At 40.9% G+C, this 10,294-nt stretch overlaps 1 protein-coding gene across 3 annotated transcripts; it reads left to right on the forward strand.

The window, feature by feature from the left end:
* Positions 1-1,254: 1,254 nt before the first annotated feature.
* Positions 1,255-6,785, forward strand: LOC127231350 (acrosomal protein SP-10). 3 transcript variants are annotated; one of them, XM_051196892.1, is made up of 5 exons: positions 1,255-1,408; positions 2,470-2,658; positions 2,731-2,961; positions 4,670-4,789; positions 6,655-6,785. In XM_051196892.1, the coding sequence occupies exons 1-5, from the start codon at positions 1,360-1,362 to the stop codon at positions 6,777-6,779; spliced, it is 714 nt and encodes a 237-aa protein (XP_051052849.1). In that variant the 5' UTR covers positions 1,255-1,359; the 3' UTR covers positions 6,780-6,785. The 3 variants fall into 3 exon arrangements, with proteins under 3 accessions (XP_051052849.1, XP_051052848.1, XP_051052850.1); XM_051196893.1 differs by having other exon boundaries at positions 1,256-1,408; positions 2,746-2,961; XM_051196891.1 differs by having other exon boundaries at positions 2,470-2,961.
* Positions 6,786-10,294: the final 3,509 nt, after the last annotated feature.

Raw genomic sequence — 10,294 nt, forward strand, 5'->3', positions numbered from 1 at the left:
CATACCTCGTGACAACACAGGGAGGAGCTAAGCCTAAAAATTCCTGTAGTTTTCCACTGTGCTATAAGTCGGTATTTAAGCCCGTTCTTGCCCCTCAATAAATGGCATTCGGCATTTGGCATTCTGACATTGCCATTGAACGAATGACCGGCAGTCTTGTCTTTATTTCAATTGCTAGGCCTTCGCCCGATTCATGGAAGAGATGGTAGCGCGGGCGCTACACTCCATGGATACTCCTCTATGAAACAGATAATCCAGAAAAGCTGTCTTTCATTCTTTCACTCAGAAAATTTACTATATACCTATTATATAACAAGCATGCTAGCAGGTACTAGGACTACAATGGTGAAGGAGACAGGCAAGGTCCAATGGGGGAAAGAAAATTAGAAATAAACACACCTAATTTTAGGTCCAACATTCAATGGTACATGAAACAAAGTGGCTCCAAAACGGGGGAAAGGAAAGGGCATGAGATGGTGGCTAGATGATCTCTGCCATCCTGAGTTTTAGTTTTATAGCAAATAGAATTCTCACCACATCTATTCAGCTTGGCTAGCTCCTAGATAAAATCACAGGTCAAGGTATCACTCTCAACCACCCCTTGATCATCATACTATTCTGTGTTAACTCTTATTGAGTTGCCCACGATTCCTATAAACCATGCCTTTACAGGTACATATGTAGACTATTCTCAGAAGTGCATGGTATTACAGAAAATTTAAAAAGTTAGGGTGTATAAACTTTAGAAGCTAGAAATCATTATTATGCCTAAATTGAAATAGGAAGGGAGAAAACATGTTACAATGGCCTAGTCAAAGTTGGGGTCATGGGAGAAAGACCACCCAAGACCTCTAAGGTGTAAAGACTCAGCCTGTGGCACCTCCTGCCCTCCACTCTCAGGACTAACTTCAGTCTGAATTCAAACCCACCAGTACTCAGCAGAGATCAGTCAGTCTTCCAGAGTAGAGACCAGAGCCATGAAATGCTTAGTCAAACAAACTAACCAGCTCACTACAGTTCACTGTTGACAACAAAAGTGCTACCTTTTAAACTTTACTAAGAGATTGTGTGCATTTTGGTAACATTTTTTTTTGTTTGTTTGTTTGATTTTGAAGCTACTTCTAACACTATCCTACACACAGAAAATACTCATTACCCTTCACTAGTGGCATCCCCATGGGTTACAGGCCAGCCTGCCTGAACAGGACATGAGAGTCACAACCCATTGTGAGGACACATGAGTTGTTTCTCAAGTTCTAGAATTCCTAGAGATTCTGACTCAACACTGGGAGTGGCTGTTCAGTCTCTTCTCAGCTCTTGAGTGTGCCACACTAGAGATCTCTCTTCTCCTAAATCAAAATGAAGGAGTTAATCTTCCTGTGTCTTTATCTGCTTGGATCTGCCAGAGGTAAGTGTTCTCTTTAAACACAAACCCTAGATGTACATGGGGGGGGGGGCTTCTTTTAAGGTATTTCTGCCCCCTTCAAGGAAGACCAGTCTTAGTTACCCAAAGCAACTTGACTTGGAATCAAGAGTTAACTAAGCAAAAGCAACTCTAAGCACTCCTATACTAACCAATCTCTCCTAGTTATGGATATACAGGTAAAGGGCCCACTGGCTCCCACATCTTTCAACACTTCTGACTGGTGAGACAGCACTTTACCAACACAACTCAAATCCCTTCCAGTAATTTTTATAGATTGATTTTGTGCTGTCATCTTCTAGTTTAAAGTTTACCCTAGCCAAAGATTAAAGTTTTCTACTGTTTGAGTAAAACTGCGTCCTATCACCAGAACCAGAAAAGCTAACCTCAATTTAGGATGAAATTACTCAGCATGGAAAGCTACTGGTGCCAGCAGTACAGAAGGAGAGAATTTCTGCAGTTTGAAGCCAGCCAGGATTTCATACCCAGACCGTGTTATGGAGGAAAAGGACCATTTGCCTTCTCTCTTCTCCCTCCCTATTTCTAGTCTTTTTACCTCTCACCCACAGAGATTTGGAAGGATTTTTTTTTTTTTTTTTTTTTTTGCTTCATCTTACTTTATTTTAATTTGTCATGTTTGGTTGTTTTCTCTTAGAAACCTGTTCTTGTCTATTTTTTCCAACATAAAATTTTTGTTGATTATTTTGGAATTTCACTTCATGTACTCCAATCACACTCACTTCTGAAGGAGTCTTTGATTTCTGATTCGAGTTTTGTTAGGTAGGGACATTTCATTTCCCTTCATGTGCTTTTTGTGCTTAGGTATGAGAATCCCATGTGTACTTCTTGTGTCTTTAAGTCTCAGAAGTGGTCTCCAAAGTTCCAAACACTTGTCTTTCCTGATCTGGAGTACAGATGACTTCCCCCAACATCTAAACTATCTCGTGTAGACCAGCCAGGAAACCCAGCAGTCCCACTGGCTCCACAGGAGCTCAGGCTTGATCCCACTCTTCCATCTTTGCCATTCTATCTCTTCTCCATCCTAGGAGCGCCTCCAGGTCAGCCTGATGAGCTCGACTCTGTAGACCGCCAAGCTTCTGTTCAGCAACTTTCAAGTGAGTATTTCTCACTCGCAAACCCTTCGGACGTCGAGGCTTTATACGAAACTCCTTCAGGTGAGAAAGCTCTGACTGATCATAGTTCAAGCGAACATGAATCAAGTGAACACACTTCAGGTGAGCATACTTCAGAAGAACAGTCTTCAGAACTTATATCAGGTGAGCACATGTCAGGCCAGCATATTACAGGAGGGCACATTACAGGAGAGCACATCACGGGCGAGCACACTTCGGGCGAGCACACTTCGGGCGAGCACACTTCGGGCGAGCCTGCAGAACAGTCAAGTGAAGCAGCTTCAGAAACGTCTTCAGCCGAACAAGTTTCAGGTGAAAAGCCTGAGGAAGTGGAACAGGTTGCTAGCGAGGCTTCAGGTGAAAAGAATGAGGCTATGAGTACACCATTTCCAAGCTCATCTTCAGGTAAGTGCAATGGAAGGGTTTGTGACTAGAGGCTGAGGCCAATCTGGGTCTCAGTTTCAGGGAAACCTAGGCAACCGAGCAACACCCTGTCTTCAATAGGGAAGAGAAGAGAGGGGGACAGAGGAAGGGGAGGGGAGAAGGAAGGAGGAGGGGGGCATATCAGGGACTCAATTTTTGAGAAGCAGTGTAAAAGAATCATTGATATGTCACAAATGGCTCTGTTGAAGATCACAGTATCAGGAAATATTTTCCAGGTCCATGTAGCCCTAAATGGAACACGATTTGGAGAAGCCTCTTTTAAGAAAAATAACTTCAATATAAAGTACTATTAGACTCATTTTTCATAAGAACTTAATGAAGGATCAGAAAGATGGCTCAATGGTTACAGCTGCAGCCAAGCTTTGACAAACTGAGTTCAATAACCAAGGCTCACATTGTAGAAGGGAGCTGACTTCCAATTGTCCTCTGATCTCTATATATGCCCCATTCACAGTAGAAAAAAAAAAATCTAAAGTTTTATGTTTCAATTATTATCAGATAAAATATTTCATTTCACCCAAATGTATTTATTATTCCAAATGTCTAGATGAGTAAGCTAAAGTGAAACTATTATCCCAATGTCAGCCACATTTCTAGAAAGTAGTAAATTAAATTCAGGTCTGCTTGAAGCTTCTCTGATTCTTTATGCTTCTCACTAGAGTTTAGCACTAGAGATAGCATAAGGATGCAGAAGCATTCAGAATGTTGTCACTGATCAAGGTAAGTCTGAAAATAGAAACTGCCTGGTTCGTGTCTGTTATTTCACTACTTGGGAAGCAAAGGCCGGGTTGGTATGACTATGAGGTCAGTTGGACTAAATACTCAAACCTTCTCACACACACACACACACACACACACACACACACACACACACACACACACGAGGGAAAGAGGAAGGGAGGGGAGGAGGGAGAGGGAATGGAGGGAGGAAGAGGGAGGGAGGGAGGAGAGGGGAGGGAGAAAGGAAGGGAGGGAAGGGAGAGAAAGAAGGAGGGAGGAAGGAAGAAGGGAGAGTGTGGAAGGAGGGGAGGGAGGGAGGAGGGGAGAGGGAAAAGGGAGAGGGAAGGAAGAAGGGAAGGAGGGAAGAAGGAGGGAGAGGTGAGGGAGGGGAGGAGGGAGGGAGGGAGGGAAGGGTGGTGGGAAGAAGGAAGGAGGGAGAGAGATTAGTTAAACTAGCCCCAAGTGTGTTTGTCTTGGGGCGCATGAGAGTATGACAGAGGTTCAGTTACCTAAATTTTCTCTTATGAAATAAAATGCGGCAGGGCATTTACTTACAAATTTAAGAAGCCAATGGGATATAGACTAGAGTTAAAATCGCTCAGATAAATTTAGTATTCGTCAGTAATAAAGATTACAACGAAGTAAAAGTATTCTGATTCAGAAAGGGGAATTCTGATTCAGAACACAGCAGTCCACACTTTTAATCCCATCACTGGGCAATTAAGCAAGGACTTGTTTTCAAAAACCAAAAGGAGAGGGAGAAGTTAAGAGGGTGGGAGGGACTGGAGTTGTAGCTCAGTGGCAGAGCACTTGCCTGAGGCCCTAGAGGTTCAATCCCCAGCACTGCCCGAAAGAACTAAGAAATAAGTTTACCTTTTTCAACTCCCACTCCCCAACTCAACTAAGTGGTCTGTCGGGGAAATCTCATCAGCCTTTTCTCAAATTGCAGGGGCAGCAATAAACTGCCACACATGTGCTTATATGAACGACGATGGAAAATGTCTTCGTGGAGAAGGAGTATGCACCACCCAAAATTCCCAGCAGTGCATGCTAAAGAAGATCTTTGAAGGTTGTAGAAACCACCTGGGATAAGCTTGCCAGAGAGCACATCAACCATATTTTAAATAAAAATGGGGGGTGGGGGCTGGGGCAGGCAGTAGGGATCAATGAAATGGGGGATTCAGAAGACTTCAAGGATTGAGATTCTAGGTACTCACAGGCTCTTGTGGGGTGGGTAAAAGGAAACTGAAAAGAGGTTTTCTTTGGAATAATGAAACCTTTAAGTTGTTCCTTAAGCTACTTACATACTGACTATACTCAGAACTGTCTAGTTTGTTCATGACTATATCTTCTTAGGACACTGCACAATGTATAAGAAATGGTAGGCATTTAGTAGACCCTGAATAAACTAACCAACAACTGTCTCTAGACCTATGTGCACAGGGTAACAAAGCAGTGTATAATCTCACATTTCCTCAACACTTAGTACTTATCTCCAAACAAGGGATCTTGGTTACTTCCATTCCTGGAACCACACAGCCTGGCTCTGGTTTATCTGACTGTTCTCCCTGTATTTCTATAATTGTACATTTAACCATCATTGAATAAACATCAACACAAACTTCAAGCCTTTCAGAAAGATACATCACATACAAAGTGTACAGAGAGGCTGTGGTCTAACAGAAGAAAATTACAGAGAAAAGTGGCGAGGCAAAGTCTTCTCTCAGTTCCTGGGAGGCTACACAAAAAACCATGTGTAAAGAAAGAGGGCAAAGCACAGGTAAAGGAAAACAGCTAAGTCTGGAAAGGAGAGGGTCTTCTTTCAAGAAAGAACTTGTAAAATCCATTAGTGTACCCAGTTTGGGTGACACATTAGAATCACTCAAGCAGCTTTTTCAAATCCTAATGTTCAGAACCTGCAAGATGGCTCAGTCAGTAAAGGTGCTTAGCCACCAAGCCTAATAACATGAGTTATATAACAGCAACACACATGGCAGGGGAGGAACGACTCTTACCAGTTGTCCTCTGACCTTCACACACACACACACACACACACACACACACACACACACACACACACACACACACGTTAAAAAACACTAAATAAAAATTCTAATGTTTGTCTTGTACCAATGAAATACCAGAAATGAAGAGAACTACTGATTCAGTCACTGTGCAGAGACATGCCAAAAACAAATAACCAAAGCCAAATCAGTGATAGAAGATGTAGACAGGAAACACAGCCAAGTTCTTTCGCGTTTAGCAAGTAGAGGAGTAGAAGAAAACAAAGAAATGTTGATTGACCAAAGCAAAATCATCTAAGACTCTCAAAAGCAGAGTAAGTTTAGTCAGGAAAGCAAATACACTTCCATTTGGGACAGGGAAATTTTAGTTGTACTGTCTGCATGGAAAGGGGATTTGACTTGGGTCAGTAGAGATAACTGGACTCAAAGAAATAGAAGACAGAAAATTGGGAGAAACCTTGACAGAAGAAAGGGGGAAACAGTACCAACTTCATGCAGAAATGGTAGGGGGAGGCTTAAGAAATGGTTATGGAATCTGACTAAGAGAATTTTTCTAGTGCAACTAGAGTGAAAAGTTTAAATTCTGAGTAGCTGGGGTTCAGATGTGAATGAGAAGAAAGTTAAGGATGCTACCAGCTCGCTAGGCTTGTAGTGAAGGATAATTGCAAGTGTAACATGGTCAAGAGAAAATAGTGAGCTTGATGAAATTTTACCATGAGAGGAAGAAAATGAAAGCATAAACAACAGGAATGGGCAGCTGGTAAAGAAAGCAGACAAGAGGAAAGGAATAGGAAAATAAGCACACAGAAGTCCTGGTAACCCTGCATGGAGACACTGGGGACCACGGATAAAGAGTAAGGTTGGGAAAAGCAGCTTTCTGTTAATGCCCCTCTGACTTTTCTCCTTTCAGGTGGAAAACTCCAGTTCATGGTTCAAGGGTGTGAGAACATGTGCCCATCTATGAACCTCTTCTCTCACGGGACAAGAATGCAAATTATGTGCTGTCGGAATGAACCTCTCTGCAACAAGACCTAGAAGACCCTTCTTGCTCTGACTCAGGCAGCTTCACTACTCTACTTGGCTCAACTTATGGTCATCTTCAACTAATTATATCTATCTCTGCCTGATCAGACAAGAAGTTCAACCCTTATCTTTACTAATACCCCATTGCCTATGTCCTTTGCTCCTTCCTTGCTTCCCTCCCTCCCCAGATTTTCTTTTTTTTTTTTTTCTTCCTTTCTTTTTTTTTTTTTTTCAATAAATTCCTACTGTTAAAGAACACAGGCTTCAGTAAGATTGTTTTTCATCAGTCTAATTGCACAATTGTTTCTTTCCATAACCAAATAAGTGACTATTTTGCACAATCATTTATGAAAGCTGAAGAGGTCTCCTAGATTAGATATAATAGGCTAATACAAAGTACACATTAATCTTCCATGGATCAATAAGCAATATGTAGGTCTGTCCCCCACATCCTTCTACTTGTAGTACATACAACTCAATCCTTTTGTTTTTGAGGTTTTCAGTCTTCAATAGTCCACTATGAACACAATGAAAACAAAATACTTTTCATTTAAGCAATTCATAATAGTTAAGTCATTTTCAGGGGAGAAAGTGGAATACTGAACTGTCCTTCACCTTAAGGTGTTTTCAAGTGCATGGTTGCTCCTTATTCTCAGGAAAGAGACAGAGGGTAGTTAGAAAATATAGCATCATCCTTCCCCTACAAATAAGGAAATGTGACACATAAGATTTATTATTTATTTAGACTCCACATTATTACAAATTGACTAAAGTTACAGAACTAGTGAGACCCACAGCTGGATTCCAAAACCAAATCTGTATGACCTCAAAGTGAGTCTTCACATTAAATATCATAGAGCCAGTGTTTTTGCAAAACAAACAAAAAAAAAAAACCTCCCTTCCTACACACATCTTTTATCCATCACTCCCACGTGATTGAAGGCTAAAGATCAGCTGCTGGTCTTATACACTGCAAAACAACAGACTTTAATTTCAATAAAATAATTTACCACATTTTAAATATTAAAGCCTTTGTATCATGCTTTTTATTTTTTTCCTTTTCCTTTTAATATTTTATTCTCTAGTCCAAGCTAACCTAGAATTTACTATGTAGCTCCAGGCTGGTCTCAAATTTGTAGCAATTCTCCCGGCTCAGCCTCCCATATGCTGTCATTGTAAGTATGAGCTATCTACCATACACAAGAACTATACTTTATAAAACTGTCAGTTATAGAACATGTAAATACACACACAGATGTGCACACACATATACTCACTCACTCTTAAAAATAGCCCTTCTCAAAAACCACCTAATAGCAGGTTCCATTGATAACAAATCTAGGCTGAAAGAAATTTTGAACATACAATCCTATCATAGATCAAATGGAATTTAAAACTTATGGCCTGAAACTAAAATGTAAAATTCTCAAATCAACATATGGTGTACTGTTGGGGACCATCACCATCCTCACTACCTCAGGCCTCTGAGATAGAAAATTACTGCCTCTTAAGAAGTAAGCAGAATGTTTAGCAGAGCATTCCTAGATACAGGCTGTGGTTTTACAACCAGTTAAAGACAGCTCAGGATAGTCTTCCTGTTGTAGCTTTACAGCCAGTTAAAGAAATAGCTCAGGATATTCCTCCTGCTACAGTTTTACAGCCAGTTAAAGATTAGTTCAGGGCATTCCTTCTACTGACCCTTTCATTCTGCCCACTTGCAAACTCCCGCTCACATCCTGGTCCTATCTAAGCCTCCCCTGAGAAAATAACGTTTAACAGTTTGATCAGAATATGGACTTGCTGTTGCTGTTCTCCTCCTTCTCCCTTGCCCTTCGATTCCCCTAGGTGTCTCCCAGTTCCTCGACTGCCGGCATGTCGTTGCAGAATTGGCGCCCAATGTGTGATGGCAGAGGACATCTAGGAGAAGAGGAGGATCCTTCCAGAGTGTTCCACAGGAGGACGGCCTCACTTTCTTTGTAGGTGACCCGCCAACAAAGAAAGATTAACCAACCGTGGTGGTGAGCAAGGACGCAGATCTTATGGAAAAGTAAGGGATGGGGTAAGCAATTTCTCAGAAATGTTTCTTTCCAGGCTTAAGAAAAAGGACCTTGAAAACTACTTTGATTTTATGTCCCTAGTTTCAAGAAGAAGGAACAATTGATGAAAGGACCTGGTGCAGGGTTGGAGAGTGTTTTCAGTACTATTACAGGGTTTTGGCCCAGAAAAGATCCGTTACTGCCTTCAGCTATTGGAGCCTAATTCAGGATGTCCTTTAAGACAACCTCCCAATTGGTCTCTGAGGGGGAATGATCCTTTAAGGACTCCTCCTCTCGGCCCCCTTTAGTAGCTGAAACAAAGTTTTCCCTTGAGGAAGGGCCTTTTCAATCCAACCTCCCTCCCCCTCCCTCAGTCATTATCAACATGGGAGACATTATTCAGGAAGCCCCCAGCCCCAGATTGGCACCCCAGCCAGTTCTGCCCAGACCAACCAAACCTTGTAAAATCTATCCCTCCCTTTCCCCTCTGCGAAAAAAGACTCCCATAACAGGTTCAATAGAGTTTAACAAAGGAGAAAAAGACAGAAATTCTCTTATTTTTGTGGTTAAAAATAAATTTTAAAAATGGAGATTAATGTAAGATTTGAGAAAAACTATTGGAAAAAAAGCCTAAGGGAACTGCAGCCCTGTTTGGCCCCACCTAGAAAGGTGTCAGTGAAAATGCAAATGAGACCATGTCAGCTAAGGAAGGCTTTACAGGTCAGATTAGAAAAACAATTTTCAGATATCACTTAGTCATATTTTGAGTTTTCTGTGGATTACATTTCATAAACTATTTACATTGATGGCAAAATTGTAATTTAGGGGGTATTTTGTCTTTCTAGGTTTATATGAAAATGCATTGACATCCTAAAGAAATTAGGCCTCAAATATTAAAAATTAAAGATAGCTTGTGATCATTAAATGATTTCCAGAAATTGGAAAATATTCAATAGTCATGTTTTTCTTTAAAAAAAAAAAAAAAAAAAAAAGGCATCTACTGGCAATTTAAAACCTTTAAGTGATATCCTTAAAGGAGATAATGATCCCAGTTCACCTAAACAGCTAACTAGAGAGAGTAGACAAGTTCTACAATTGGAGAATACAATCCAACATCAATAGATATGCTATATTGAGTATGCAAAATCATGGGAGGCTTATGTGCTTTCCACACAACATAGTCTGACTTCTTATGGCAAAGGGGGGACCATTGTTATGGTTGCATTTACCTATTTCCTCAGCCAAAATGTTAAATCCTCATTTTAAAGCAGTAGCTTGTATGGTACAAAATGCTGTATGGTGTCTAAGAGATATTTTGCCAGAGAACCAAGAACAATACATGTTCCCTATACCAAATAGTAAGTTCATGGTTATTTCAAAACCTTTACAACCAGCAATTAACAGGCAAAGGAATGTTTACTTAGGTGGTGAGGGGTTATCTCCCCTTATCTGAGAAGTTCCCTTTCTCTGTATAGATATAGGGCCTAAGTT

The sequence above is a fragment of the Phodopus roborovskii genome, unplaced genomic scaffold, assembly GCF_943737965.1.
Source record: "Phodopus roborovskii unplaced genomic scaffold, PHOROB, whole genome shotgun sequence".
Classification (NCBI taxonomy): domain Eukaryota; kingdom Metazoa; phylum Chordata; class Mammalia; order Rodentia; family Cricetidae; genus Phodopus; species Phodopus roborovskii.

Excerpts from the sequence above, each read along its gene's own strand:
- LOC127231350 (XM_051196891.1), top strand. The coding sequence starts at position 1,360 with ATGAAGGAGTTAATCTTCCTGTGTCTTTATCTGCTTGGATCTGCCAGA. Across the intron at positions 1,409-2,469 it reads TCTGCTTGGATCTGCCAGAG|GAGCGCCTCCAGGTCAGCCT; the intron begins GTAAGTGTTCTC and ends TCTCCATCCTAG. Across the intron at positions 2,962-4,669 it reads ATTTCCAAGCTCATCTTCAG|GGGCAGCAATAAACTGCCAC; the intron begins GTAAGTGCAATG and ends CTCAAATTGCAG.